The 15,412-nt window shown below is 45.9% G+C and overlaps 1 protein-coding gene across 1 annotated transcript; it reads right to left on the reverse strand.

Moving 5' to 3' along the window:
• Positions 1 to 827: 827 nt before the first annotated feature.
• LOC136771485 (C-type mannose receptor 2-like) lies at positions 828 to 15,119 on the reverse strand. The gene is made up of 6 exons (XM_066723822.1): positions 14,942 to 15,119; positions 12,660 to 12,710; positions 11,806 to 12,192; positions 3,109 to 3,459; positions 1,589 to 1,677; positions 828 to 1,394 (listed from the first exon to the last, which is right to left on the reverse strand). The coding sequence occupies exons 2-6, from the start codon at positions 12,691 to 12,693 to the stop codon at positions 1,269 to 1,271; spliced, it is 987 nt and encodes a 328-aa protein (XP_066579919.1). The 5' UTR covers positions 12,694 to 12,710; positions 14,942 to 15,119; the 3' UTR covers positions 828 to 1,268.
• Between the last annotated feature and the right edge of the window lie 293 nt (positions 15,120 to 15,412).

Below are 15,412 nucleotides of genomic sequence, written 5' to 3' on the forward strand. Positions count from 1 at the left end.
AGTCTTCAACTGTCCAATTTTGGTGAGCTTGTGCAAATTGTAGCCTCTTTTTCCTATTTGTAGTGGAGATGAGTGGTACCCGGTGGGGTCTTCTGCTGTTGAAGCCCATCCGCCTCAAAGTTGTACGTGTTGTGGCTTCACAAATGCTTTGCTGCATACCTCGGTTGTAACGAGTGCTTATTTCAGTCAAAGTTGCTCTTCTATCAGCTTGAATCAGTCAGCCCATTCTCCTCTGACCTTTAGCATCAACAAGGCATTTTCGCCCACAGGACTGCCGCATACTGGATGTTTTTCCCTTTTCACACCATTCTTTGTAAACCCTAGAAATGGTTGTGCGTGAAAATCCCAGTAACTGAGCAGATTGTGAAATACTCAGACCGGCCCGTCTGGCACCAACAACCATGCCACGCTCAAAATTGCTTAAATCACCTTTCTTTCCCATTCAGACATTCAGTTTGGAGTTCAGGAGATTGTCTTGACCAGGACCACACCCCTAAATGCATTGAAGCAACTGCCATGTGATTGGTTGGTTAGATAATTGCATTAATGAGAAATTGAACAGGTGTTCCTAATAATCCTTTAGGTGAGTGTAAAGTGATGAATCAAGTAATGGTTTAGAAATATATCTACGTAAGAAGTAACATCCCCACATCTGGAATGAAACCCACAACCTCCGGCCCATAGTGCTGTTCCTTAACCACTGTGCAAGTGGAGATACCAGCTTCAGTAAGAAACGTTCAAAGTTGCTGACTCCCGCAGCCAACTGTCCTAATTTGTTGTAAATGACTGAACTAGTGGAGTTTGTGTACATATGTTATATGTTATATTGATCTATAATACAGTGCATCTGGAAAGTATTCACAGCGCTTCACTCCACATTTTGTTATGTTACAGCCTTATTCCAAAATTGATTAAATTAATTATTTTCCTAAAAATTAATGAGAAATTAATGAGGAAAAGTTAATGAACTCAAGGTTACAAATGCTCATTTGTGGAGAACGTATGATTGGGACAAATTATGTAAGGGGTAAATTGACAGGGATGTATTTACATTGTTTTATAATGTATTTTCATATTCTTATGCAGGGGGGGATACAAGAATACAAAAGCAACTGTTGCCATTTAGAAATGAATAATGGATTCTAATAAAGGCTTCTAATTTAATGGGACAACTGCTGTATGAAGCTCCCAGTTTAGAAACAGCTGGTCTCTGCATTTTCCCAGCCTGCTTGTGGAGACTGCTGTTATTGTCTCAGCTGGGCAGCACATTAGCACTGGGGCTCCAGTGTCTCTCCTCCTCCCTCCTCCTGGTGGAAAACATGCCCATCTGGCTGCTCTCTCCAGCGCAGTGTGGTGTCCTCTGGCAGACCCAGTCTGATCCATTCGCTCTTGATCTGAAAACACAACAGCAGCACATGACTGGAGCAGAGCTGTGGTGTGATTATTTAATGATGAAAATGATAAATTAATATTGTAATAAAGCCCTGTAGCCATGTGTCTCCACACTCTTCCTCCCTCCCTCCCTCTCTCACAGACACAGGGTCATCTGGTCCTCAGCACTCAGGGCCACAGCCAGGTTGTCACTCACCTGCTCTAAGAGTCTCTCTCTCACTGCAGGTGGGTTGGGGTTCACACCACGTTTTCCCAGGAAATGCAGCTTCATTACTTCTCTGTTCTCTGTGGAGACCAACTGATTAATCAGAACAGCACACACCCTCACAGTCACACACCCACAGCCCTCTCTACTATGTGCTGACCATAGTCTGCACCGTGGGAACAGATAATAAGGCAATTATTTGCCATTATAAGAATACTACCACTGCTTAAATTATATAGCACGTGTATACACTCTAATGTAACAAATATCCCTTAAATTAATTACATACCTGCTAAGGATGGTTTCAATAAACTATGATTAAACAGGATTATTTGGAGGCAAATAAATTGTATATGTATGTGTCTGAGAGTTGGTTAGTGTCGGGCAAATTAAACAAGGAATGGGAAATATGGGTTGTTTGGCAGGAGGGCGTGTGGGACGTTCAGGTGCACTAAGTAAGGGCACAGGCCCAGAGAAGGTAGCATCATTGCAGAGAATGAAACCATGAACAAAGACATGAAACGAGCGAGTTCAGGAGTTTGGGCAACCCCAATAGATGCAGAAGGTAAATAGAGTTTAGTTGGGCCTGCACTCGCTTGACTAAGGGAATGCTAACTTGGCCATGAGGATGAGGCCATCGGAAGCCCTAGATGGAATGATTCAAGGAGCTGGTGCATGGGTGATGTGGAGGTTGGAGGAAGGATGCAAAGCGAGGAATGCGAATGCTGGCAAAGTACTTTTTTGTCAGATTACTTCTGCTTAAGAAGGCGGGAGGCTGTCCTCCCGAACTTTAAAATTTCATTAATATGGTAGTATTGATACTAATATTTTAAGCTTGTTAATTATTAATAGAACAAATATTAGGCAATGAAAGGTTTGGTGTTTTGGAAGTTTCTCTTCCCTCAGGCTGGTTGGAGTTGCAGGCAGTTTGTGCTATGTGTATGTGGACTGGTGTCCAGGTGGGAATGTGTGTCTCTTGTACGCAGTCAGGGATGTGGTAATATTGAGTGGAAGCTGGATTAGTACTGAATGTTGTTTAAAAATTACAGAGCACTCTAGCCCTAGACTATATATAGTATAAAGTGATATAATGATGTGTTAGATATGAATGATTGTTATTGTTTGTATAATGTTTTGTTACTGGTTCAATGGTGAAATAATATGAAGTTGTCCAGGATGGGAGGGGCTCAGTGTTGTTTACATAGGAGGTGTTGGGCTCGGTGAGGGGCTGTTGGGTTTCTATTGTCTGGGGAGCTCTGGTGCAAGACCTGGGGCCTGAATTTCCAATATGCGCAAACATTCTCAAAACTGCAGTGCAGCACACTTACAGTAAGGAGAAACATGTGCCCATGCACTGCCAGCCCAGCCCCATGTTCACCACCAGCAACAGGAAAAGCAGAAAATTGTAAAAAATGTTTGGGTGGGAGGATTATGTAATTTGTTGCATATTCGCACAGAACACAGGCAACTCAGCCAGCCTTTCTAACCCAGGAAAGCCAGGGTCAACTCACCATGGTAACAGAAGAACGGGTAACTGTAATCACAAGGAGCATCATTCCATGTCCCTGGCGTTTCCACTTGTAGGAACACTGCACCACAGAACTCATTTCCTGCTCCATTGTTGGGTTCGCCTGAGTACCAGTTGCGGAATGAGGAGCTCCTCTGGTCTGACCACTTCCAGGGATCAATGAACAGACCAATCCACACAGTCTGCCCATTGGCTGCTTTTGTTACCTCCTCATTCTCACTCTGCTTCCTCACACTGACCAGGTCTGTGTAATTCTCTCTACAGAATCTCTGCGCCTCTGTCCAGCTCTTTCCTTGGTTAATCAGGACGTATCTCAGTGTGGCATTACTGGTCTCTGTAAAGACAAAGCTCAGCTGGTTCAGACTGTACCGTGTGTTTCTCAGTGTGTGATCACAGGAGTAGAACTAGAGCTGTAGAACTGCTGGTTCAGAGCATCTTGTGCTGAATTTATTAAATGGAAGTGACAGAAAGCACAACAAATCAACATCTCATCCTACAATGCCCAATCAGGTTTCTTCTTCTGCTGCTGCTGTACATGAATGTAACACACTTCAAACAACCTGCAATTAATCTTTGGTGCACATTTATCAAAACTCAACATCTCAGAAACTCTCACAATCTGCCCTCACACAAGTACTCATCAGTGTCCCAGGGCATTGTGCAAAGTTTAAACACATTTGATGTGGACCTTAGCAGTGCATCTAGATTTGTCTCTGATGATGCCAGACACACGAATTGCAACCTTAAATTGTTTGCAATCATTTCCTCAGTAATGTCTTACAGCCCACCTGAGAGCTGCAATTGAACAGAAGGCTGTACTCTACCAATAAAGCTGCTCCAGAGGAATGAATACATACAGGGTAAGCATGGTAATAAGAGGTGTGCAGCACTTGTGCCACAAACGGAAAACTTTCAGAATTTTACTGAAAAACTGACTAATATGTAGAACCTGATCAAGACAAGACAAGAAAAAGTATATTATGAAAATGTGTTATAATAATGCATAGAGCACAGAGTTGTTATTGTTGAATCCCAAATTAAGGCACAATGAGTGGTAATAATAATAATAATAATAATAATAATAATAATAATAATAATAATAATAATAATACAGGTGGAAAAATAATATGCAGAGATTTTTCGGTTTCCATCCAAAATACCCAGCCCAGCCCAGATGACTGCAAAAAGGGAACATGTTTTATTCAACCAGGACACAACATTCTGAAGCCAATAAAGATATTCAACCCTCCACAAGTGTATAGTTTGTTGTCTTTAAACCGTTAGGTTATTATCATAACCCTGGTTCCCTGAAAAAGAAAGACAGCCATTAACGAATAGGAAGAGCCTTCTGAATCATGTGAAATCTTGTACCAAAGCTGACCTATAGGGGCCCTGCTGGCAGGAGGAGTCTCCTTCTGACAGCTGCTGACTGCAATTTCTTCATCATGAAGGTCGTCTGGTGACCCCTTAAGGTAACGACTGTCTTTCTTTTTCAGGGAACCGCGTTATGATAATAACCTACCATTCCTTTTCAAATTGAACGACAGCCATTGCTGAATGGGATGACAATGTCATAGCTTTCACAAAGTCTGGACCACTGATTCAAGCCCAGTCCCATCCATGGCAAGAGGAGCAGAGCCTCATGGTGCCTGAGGGCGAGCCATCTGCAGTTCCTGAGTGCCCAGGGAAGGGCACACCTTGTCTGGAACATTCAGGTGGTAAAACCATGTCAAAGTTTGTCGACCAGTACAGGTTGCATTGTTTCACAGGTCCTCCAGTAAAGCGCCATGAAAGAGAGTCCATGACATGTTCTGTCCCCTTGGGGAGTGTGCAGAGATGTGCTCGGGCATCTGGGACATTTGCATGTTCATAGGTGAGACTGAAAGTGTCCGACACACAGTGAGCCAGTTGTTTTTTTCAGTCACAGCCCACACTATAGTGGTAGACCCATAGCAGACAAAAAGTTGATCGGCGCTACGAAAGTGCACAGTCCTTTTCATATAACACTTCAAGGCCCTGATCGGACAGAGTGTGTGTAGTCTGTGGTCCTCATCCGACACGTGGAAGGGGGTGAAATGACTCCAGGACAATAGGCTGATTAATGTGAAAGGCTGACTCCCAGATAGCATTGTGTATTCAACCGTGGCCAGGAAGGCCGGGTATGTCCTCAGCGTGACCTTTTCATTGCTTCCTGAGAAAATCAAACAGGTCTTAGCCACTGACAAAGTGTGAAGTTAACAGATTCTTCTTGCCAAAGTTATCGTTAAATGGAAGGTGATAGAAAGCGGAGTTCTGTTGTGGAAATGGGCTCAAAGGGAGCTCCGCTAAGCCCCTAGAACCAATTCCAAGTCCCAGGCTGGAATTGTGTCTTTCAATGGAGGTCACAGTCGCCTCACTCCCTTCAGGAATTGTGTCACCAGGAAGTGGGCTCCTGGGGAGACATTGTCAATCTTATCCTGGCAAGCTGAGATAACAGCCAGATGGACCTTCAGAGTGGATGCATATTTCCCTTCCTCTAGCAACTGTTGCAGGAAGCACAGTGTAGTCATCATGGGGCACAACACTGGATCCCCATGTCTGGCTAGGCACCAGTTTTGGAAGGCAGACCTCTTATATGTATATTGAGCTCTGGAAGAGGGGGCTCTGGCCGATTGCAGCATCTCCACAATGCTATTTGGCAGTCCCAGTGACATTTGATGGAGCCTTTCATGGGCAAGACATACAACTGCAACTGTGTTGTGCTGAGATGTGCCATAGGAGTCTGTCTGCTTGGCTCAGCAAGTACTTGTATAGGGGAAGCTGCAAGTGGTCTACACTGAGCATCTGCATCAGTGTTGCAAACCATAACTGTGTTGGCCACCAGGGGGCAACCAGGTGGGGCTCTTTCCTGGTGAATCCTCTCCATTGTCATTGGACGAAGTGGCATATAGCAGTTCCTGAGGCCATGGATGAGCAAGGGCGTCCATGCCCAGGGGGCCCCCTTCTGCTTTTATTGAGAACCACAGGGGGCACTGAGTCATCGATTCAAGCTCGCCTATGGTAATGGTGGGGTTTCCCACTGGATGTGATTATTTCCCCCATCTGCTTTATGAGTGTGGCCTTGAAGTCAGCCTCCTCTTTCCTTGCCCGATGGAATAGAGCCTCCCGTGTCCTCCTTGGCAGACACTGACGTGGTGGTGTACACCTTGGCAGAGTGTGTCTGGGGTAGTCATAGCTGGGGGAGGCGTGTTGGAGTGAGCGAGACCGTCTGTTCACCGGTGAGAATATGCCCGTCTTTCCATCTATCGCGTGGAGGCGAAGGGGAAGCTGACCATTGTCTGGCTGGGGAGCCCCTTGAGCTAGACACTGAAGATGTTTCTGATGGACAGCTTTGCCTCAGTGACAGTGCGGGTGCCCATAGCTGCCAGCTGATGTCCTGGAAGCTTGGGAGGGGTTCCCTGCCCTCCTGCATCTGGTCACTCTCTGCGCATTCTGCGCAGTGGTTGTAGTCCCTTTCTCCCAAGAGCTTCTGACGGGCACCTGATGCACAGGTCATGCCCGTCATCGGAGGGGAGCTTCACCTCGCACCATGTGCGATGGTGAAATGCCCCTTTAGGCTTCATCAGAGGGGAGAGATGATGTCTGTATGTCTCTCTGTAGAAGACTCTCTAGAAATGTGAGGTCTTGTGGAAGAATTGCCTCCCCAAGTTCCTCACAGTAGATCCTATCCAGGAGTGTGCTGCTCACACCTGTGGGGATGGCTGGTTTCAAAGTCACCAGCATCGGGGATGTGGTCAATGTGTTGTCGATGTCGAAGGGTGTCGATGTGGGGCTGTCAATGTTAAGGCTTTAGTGTTGACGTTGAGATGTTTGGAGAGTCTGTGGTCGAACGTTGGACGAGTCAGAGCTCAGGAAGCTGCTCCATGCATGGAAGCAGCAGCTGCTAGCACTCTCAGACGCTCTCTTTCTTTTGTTAGAAGTTCTGAAAAAATTGTATATAAGAAGCCATTAATCACTCTATAGATGAGACAAAGCCTGCTCTAAATGTGAGACTGTACTACTGCACAATTTACCACCTTGGAGAAGTAAAATGAAAACGTATTCTTGATCCAACTCTGTTAGTTTAATCTGTAGAAACACGAAAGAGCACACTTCGCTTGCTTTTAGCTGTCTCCAAGAGATTCCAAAAGCACCCGTTCACTTGAAGTGAAAGAAGAAATGACAAAGATGGACAGGGTCAATGCCAAATACTTGAGTAAATTACGTAATAATTATGAAAACACAGGATAAACATATTGTAGCATGCCACCACACTGTAGAAGTTAATGGGTAGGCGGTGTGGTGGGTGGAGTGTAGAGATGGAATAAGGAAGAAAGGAAGTGGAAGGAAGGGGAGAGTGTGACTGTGTAATGGTGTGTACAGGGCATGTAAGAAGTTGTGAATTAATTGAAAAATAAATGGGACTTTATTTTTTGTTACATCCTGAAATATGAGTCGGGCTCATCTCTTGCAAAACCCCCCGAGTGCTACAATATGTATTTCCCAGTGGCGTGCCATGACAAAATTGAGTGGGGAAGCAGAGTCGTCGCATGACATTAAGTAAAATGATTATTAATCAAATCAAATAATGTTTGTGTAACCCCCATGAATTTAATAAAATTCATATTAGGGTATTCAAAGCAAAAGGGTTGTATTTTTGGTAAATTCCTCAAGGTGGTGCACATCTCCGACATGGAGTGCTCTCAGGGAAAACAAGTGATAGTCTGCATGGATTCCTCGATCCTGAAACAAAACAGATGTAAAGAGTTTGAAAGCCCTAAAACATATTTTTTCATGATATTTCAGCTTAATATATAATTATTTAACTTTAAAGAAGCAGAGTTACCCTTGATGTCTTTTGTTTTGGAAACATTTTTGAGAAATTTTTGAGTCCTTTTTTTTAATGCTAGTTGCAGTGAATCAGACATATTATGAGGCAGCCTGTAGAGATGGAAATGAGTGATACGAAATATTAAGAAAACTAAATTAATACATGCATTTACAAGTATATGAGTTATGCATCTTATAAAACAAGAACAAAATAGGAGTTATGCTAGTGCAGCAACACCTAGTTATTTTTATATCTTTTGTTATTCAGCACTAATTGCAAAAGTGAAGATGATAATTACTGTTGAAATATAAGTAACAGGTTACATTGTTGTTATTAAATACATTTTGCAACGTGTCATTGCAAGATGGTTCTAAGCTGGTTGTGATTACGAGTGTTGATGTAGCAACACGTTTTAAGTCCAAGGGGGAGGGGTTTTTGTGCACTTCCGTAGGAACCCGATCGAAAACATCACTCTATCAAAGCTGCCATTGGCCCCTGCGCACGTCACTCAGAACAGGTCCCTTCCACTTCCTGTTAGCGTAAAAGGTGACGTCCACGCAGGTTCATCCTCTTTTGCCGGGCTGGCTGGCTTCACTAATAGTGTTGTTCACCACTGTTTCGCTACATCTCTGTCTCTATTGTGTGTCTTATTAGTTATATTTATAGCTAATGTCGATCCTGTCCATCTGCGCACCGGAGCTTCAGCTGTGCTTTCAGTTCCAGTTTCGGTTCACATATAGAGCATTTAATAATAATGATCGTGTTAAAATAGTACCATATATTATCTGATGCTGTGTTTTTTGTCCACAGGGCTTTTTCCTCTACAGCAGGAGTGCTAGCAGCGGCAGTAAAATCCAAGGCCCAGCTGCCCGGCCTAAGCCTCGGTCTTTCGTAAGAGATCTCACACGCTTGAGGTGCTCCTCCGCCGGCTTGTACCCGCACTACAGCCTGCAGCTGCGGCTGTAGGAGATCTTGCTTTCTCAGCTTGCTGGGATCGAGCTCTACTGTGCTCCACCATCCATGGATGCAGCTTTGGTTCTAGGCCCCGCTTTGGCTGGTGGCCTACTACCCTCTCCCCCACAGAATCCTGGACCCCGCATCTACTGGTGTCCCCAGAAACCCCAGTAAACATGATATGGTTAAGCCTACAGGCCTACGCGGCACTTGTATCCTGCACATGGTGTTTGGAATATACAGTGTTCTGTCCGGCAACAACAGGGTTGCTTCTGATTGGTGTTGCAGTGCTCCCATGTCCATAAACGTTAAAAAGTGGAGACACACTTACAGCGGCGATCGCACTAGGCAGCATTTCAGTTGTGTTCTGCCTTGTACAAACACTGACCGGCGCCTCCGCTGCACATTTCCCTGGTCACGCGGGTGTGCGCTCAGCGATGAGCTCCTCTTGCCCCTGCCATTGCGCTGCTTGTGGCCGACGCACCTTGACGCCTGGAGTGGTGAGGTCCTTTGCCCCATCTGTCTGGGCACCGACAGCGTGTGCGAATTGACCGCAACTTCTGGATCTGCCACGGTGCACCTGGAGCCCCAGCCTCAATTTCCGCAATCGCAGTCATGCCAGGTAATCTCCCACTCCGGCGAGTGACGGTAAGGGTTCGGTGGCTCTGGACCTCTGCCTCTCCCCTAACCCCTCCGTCTCCTCCTCCTGACATGTAGCTTTGGAGACAACCATGCCTAACACGCCAGCTTCTCCTCTTGTCTGCTGCTGCGCCCGTTGCCGTGACCGCACCTGCCTCGGCAGCTGCTCCCCCCATGGCAGCTGCGCACCGTGGGGATGTCAGCGACAGGGAAGTGTGGTGGAGCGATGTCCATGGGCCCCCTCACCCTCTTCTGAGTTGTTGCTAGCCCTCTCCCTGCCGCGATGGAGGTCAGGCTCCATGGACAGAGAGCAAGATGAGGCCATCCTTGCCTTGAATAGCAGGATGGACCACATCTGCGCCCTCCTGTCTGCGCAGGCAGCGCAAACTGCAGCCCAGGCCCTACCCCCCCACATCTCAAGTCTCCACCGCTGGCCCATGTGCCACTGGACTCTGAGGGGAGCCTCTCTGCCCTGTCTATGGACAGGTAATTTGGGAGGAGGACTGCCTATTGCTAAGCCTGCACGCAGGCTTAAATTCGGAGGTGGAGCTCATGGAGGGGGAACCGGCCTCGCCCCCCCCCCACCCCATTGAGCAACAACACTCCCCCGGCTCCAGTAAGTCAGGAACATGAGTTTTGGGTGGTGATCCAGAGGGCTGTGGACTGCTTGCAGATCCCCTGGTCCTCTGACCCCACCCCCCCATGCTAGAGGTTCGAGAAGGAGCACCGGCCGTGGCAACCCACACCCTCCCGCTGCTACCAGACCTCCTGGACCTCCCGGACCTCTTGGACCTCCTGGAGTCCCAGACTCGGGTGGCCTTAGGTCCTTGCCCCCAGTGGTCCGGCATGGCATGCGTCAGGAGGATGGCTGGCGGACCTCCGCCCCTTCCCCTCCTGCACTTCGGCCCTGTGACATTCCAACAGTCTCTGGCCCACCCATACACCTCCCAGCAACAGTTGCCTACTCCCTGTAGTTTCAGGCCTGTCCACCCCCCTTCTGCGTGGTGTGGACCCAAGAGAGGGACCCGTTGCAGTATGTGGCACTTTGCATTGATATCGCTGTTCTCTTGGAGAAGCAAGCAATTTGCAAAGCGCTCCCACTGGGGCAGCACGGGGGATTCTAATCCCCACACTTCCTAGTACCCAAGGAAAATGGCAGTTTCTGCCCTATCTTGGATTGGAGACACCTGAACCGCTACCTCAGGGTGTTGCGCTTCGGCACGCTCAACCTGCGGACGATGTCCCAGGCCATCAAACCCGGTGACTGGTTCATTACGGTGGACATGAAAGTCGCTTACTTTAACATCCCTATTGCGCAGGTACACGGGGTTCCTTTGCTTCACTTACGAGGGCCAAGCGTTCGAGTTTGCTGTTCTCCCCTACGGCCTGTTGCTAGCCCCACACAGTTTTTAGCATTAGCTGTGCTAATAGGTGACAACTGCTCCCATGTTACGTGGTGGTGCATGATCTGCTCCCTGCACCTCGCAATGTGTATAGCTGGCTGCTCTGTACCATTCAGTGAACGCACGGTGCCGCATGGAGGCAGCATGTACAGTATGCTGCTGTGATTTTCTCATTTCAGTACTTTTCACCTCTTAAAAAAATGTGTGTGTTGCCAGTGAACATGTTCATTTCTTGATGCACTGTCTGTATAAAACAGTTGCATCATTAAATAACTGTCAGTAGCCAGGCACATCACCTCGTTAACCTGTGTGCTGATGTGGTTAAATTTATCAAATAGATCAATTGAGAATATTTAGGTACCACAATGGGATGATTTAGGATTGCTGAATTCATGTCTTCAAGAGGACCCTATATCGGTCTCTTGGGGCTAGATTAACGAAATACAGGTTAAACGGCCAAGTACCAAAAAAGACCCTATTTATAGATCAAGGGCCCAAGAGCAGAATAAAGAAAAACCCTTGAATGGCCATCTAAAGCTGGACTCAATAAAAACAATGAATAGGCATGTCATGCTTATAAATATGCAGCTCCAGATGATTACACTAACAGACAATGCAAAACATATAATAGAAATCAGGCATATTTTAATTGTCCCCATGTGGTAAAACTCCAACTGCTGTAATCTGTAGGCAACAACTAGAGACAACAGGAACCTGCTATCATCCATCAGATTTTGATCCCTCTTCCACTAGCAACGCAGAGAAGAACACAAAAGCCAAGCCTTGACAGGGCACTAGTTACTGGTAATAATGTGAAAAAGACATAGGTGCTTACCTTGATAGCAAATGAAGGGACGGCTTATTGTGCAAGGAAAATCAAACCAGCTACCATAAGGGAACATTTCTGTACAGTACTCACTGCCACCCCAGTTATCAGGTTGATCTGTGCCCCAGTTGCGATACTCAGACTTCCCCTCTCTGTAGAAATCAGTGTCTGTCAGGGACCACTGCCAGCTGTTCAACTCAAAATACAGTCCTATCCAGGCCTGGCCTTTATAAGCGCTGTCTGCATTGTTGAGCAGTCTGTCCAGTTCTTCGGCATTGTCAACGGTGGCCAGGTCAGTGTGTTTCTCTCTGCAGTATTGTTGTGCATCAGTCCAGCCCAGGGGTTTGTTCACAAAGACAAACGTATGAGCAAGACATGAGGAGAGACTGCAGAGCCCTGGAAACACACAACAAAACACACACAGACTGTCACTCAGAGCAGAGGCACACAGGGTCCCAGCAGCTGTGGGGCCAGCAGGGGCTGACAGTGGGTTTGTAGGAAACTGGGAGATCAATGTGTCCTCTTGTGTCTTTAGTGTTGTAATGTTGGATATCACTGAGTGTCCTACAGCAATGCTGGTGAGTCAGTGTGGAGAGTAAGTCAGTGCTGATTCGGGGTCTCTAGTTGTGGGTGTAGCTGTGCTGGTGCTGTGGAGTCCTGGCTGTGTGACAGTGTTGCTGGTCAGTGTTGCTGCTGAGAGACTTGATCCAGTCAGCAGAAGGACACTGGCTCAGGGCTGAAGTCCTGTCACTGTAGTGGGTGATGTTGGGCCAATTCTGGACCAACAGTGTGAGGTGGTGTGATCAGGGCTGTTCCTGTCAGATTGTGTGTCAGACACAGTCAGGATCACAGGGGACACTGACCTGAGAACAGGATGAGAAACACCCTCCACTCCATGACTGTGGCCTGTCAGTCTGCAAATGCAGAGAGAGATGGGTTAGTGCTCACTGGCAGGACGGGAGCTGGGATTGTGTGTGTGCAAGCAGGGCAGGACAGGTTTAGTGTAAAAGTCAATACTGAGAAGATCCAGAAATTGCTGTTATAAACAACAAGTCTCTCCACCTGGTGTCACCAAAGATGAGATGATGGACAAAGTTCACCTCTTCTACACTTTGGGAACTGATACGTTTAATGTATTTACAGTGAGGGAAAAAACTATTGATCCCCTGCTGATTTTGTATGTTTGCCCACTGACAAAGAAATGATCAGTCTATAATTTTAATGGTAGGTATATTTTAACAGTGAGAGACAGAATAACAGCAAACAAATCCAGAAAAATGCATTTGCATTTGCATGTTAATGAGGGAAATAAGTATTTGATCCCCTATCAATCAGCAAGATTTCTGGCTCTCAGATCATGAGAACGGTGAGGAATCAGCCCAGAACTACATGGGAGGATCTTGACCAAAATCAAGCTCTTTGGCATCAACTCAACTCGCCGTGTGTGGAGGAGGAGGAATGACCCCAAGAACACCATCCCCACCATCGAACATGGAGGTGGAAACATTATGCTTTGGGGGTGTTTTTCTGCTAAGGGGACAGGACAACTGCACCGCATCAAAGGGACAATGGACGGGGCCATGTACCGTCAAACCTTGGGTGAGAACCTCCTTCCCTCAGCCAGGGCATTGAAAATGGGTCGTGGATGGGTATTCCAGCATGACAATGACCCAAAACACACAGCCAAGGCAACAAAGGAGTGGCTCAAGAAGAAGCACATTAAGGTCCTGGAGTGGCCTAGCCAGTCTCCAGACCTTAATCCCATAGAAAATCTGTGGAGGAGCTGAAGGTTCGAGTTGCCAAACGTCAGCCTCGAAACCTTAATGACTTGGAGAGGATCTGCAAAGAGGAGTGGGGCAAAATCCCTCCTGAGATGTGTGCAAACCTGGTGGCCAACTACAAGAAACGTCTGACCTCTCTGATTGCCAACAAGGATTTTGCCACCAAGTACTAAGTCGAAGGGGTCAAATACTTATTTCCCTCATTAACATGCAAATCAATTTATGACTTTCTTGAAATGCATTTTTCTGAATTTTTTGTTGTTATTCTGTCTCTCACTGATAAAATACACCTACTATTAAAATTATAGACTGATCATTTCTTTGTCAGTGGGCAAACGTACAAAATCAGCAGGGGATCAAATACTTTTTCCCCCACTGTATCACCTCAGATTTGTACTGTTCACACCACAGATGCTTGGTAAAGTTTTCTGGTAATTGTGAGAGTAGTCCGACAGCCTTATACTCTGATGTCCTGATGTGAGATAGTGTGTTTATATCTAAAAGTGGTTCTAATAAACTGGCCACACAGGTTGCTCATATTAAGCAGTGCTTTTACTGCACTGGACACAGTCAGTGTGGATTAGACAGGGCTATTTTGAGTGACAGCTAAGCCAGGTAGTATCCAGCATGTTTCCATTCTGTGTGCAGAGATGAGATAGTCTTTGCATAATTTCCATACTGAGGCATTTTCCTTGTTCAACACAGAAAAGATACGTCATTGTAAGCAACACAATTGATTTGTTTTCAGTTTCATAAATCCTTTATAATCATTCTACCTGATCATCTTTCCAACTGCCTGTGTTGACTGTGGGGTTTGTTGTTCAGGAATGGGAAACAAAGAGGAGGCGTAAGACATACTTTCTGACAATAAATACAGAGATGACTCTGTAGGTCAAGGTTTTGATTTGGCCGAGGCCTTTGTCTAGCAGACAAAATGTGTGGACTTCATGGTGATTACATATATACACAAATATAAACACACATACAATACTTGTGATTGTTCTACTGCAATAAAACACATATAAAGACATAGAAATACATAAACATATTTGTCATTGTTTTACAGTACAAGGAAATTATCATAAAAGAACAGGCAAGCAAACGCAAAAACAATCTTTTTATGTACCTAACCCCAGATTCTCAAAAAGCATTTTACACTGTTATTTCATATTTATCCGCAAAAATATTATAATTAAGGACACAGCAGAAATAATTGATTAGACAGTTTAACTTTATAATTCAAGAATATAAACAGCAGCAACACATTGCTGAACAAAACCACTCCTTGAACACAGCTGTCATCTATACCTAATCAGTGTGCAGGAGTAATTGACAATTCAGTAATAACAATTATAAATCCTTACCTGTTTAGGATGTGGCTTAAAACAACGTCTCCCTAATTCTGTGCTTTGGGTCTGTCTATCTGTTCATCTGTAGCTCTACACTCTCTCTCTCTCTGTCAGTGCAGCTCTGCCTGTTTATCTCTCTGACTCAGTGCTCTCTCTGTGCGAGTGTGAGGTTCTGCTATTTAAACCTGCGTGTCTGCTGGTTTGACACCCTCTCTGCCTCTGACTACATGCAAATCTATTTTCTGTTCTGTCAATGAGTCCCCATCAGTGCAGTTCCAGGGGACACTGGAGCGGAACAGTGATTTCCATAGAGAGTGGAGAGAGTGATCACATGGTGCTGCCTCTCCCTGAGGCCCTTCTCACACCCTCAATGGGGTGATATTGACAGGCAGGGGTCTGCATCCCTGGGTCTGGAGAAGTCATCAGAAGGACATAATTTATTAAATTCCAATCAGGATAAGTAAAAGGGAACTTCCTTGTATTTCT

This window comes from Amia ocellicauda, chromosome 15, assembly GCF_036373705.1.
Source record: "Amia ocellicauda isolate fAmiCal2 chromosome 15, fAmiCal2.hap1, whole genome shotgun sequence".
Taxonomy (NCBI): domain Eukaryota; kingdom Metazoa; phylum Chordata; class Actinopteri; order Amiiformes; family Amiidae; genus Amia; species Amia ocellicauda.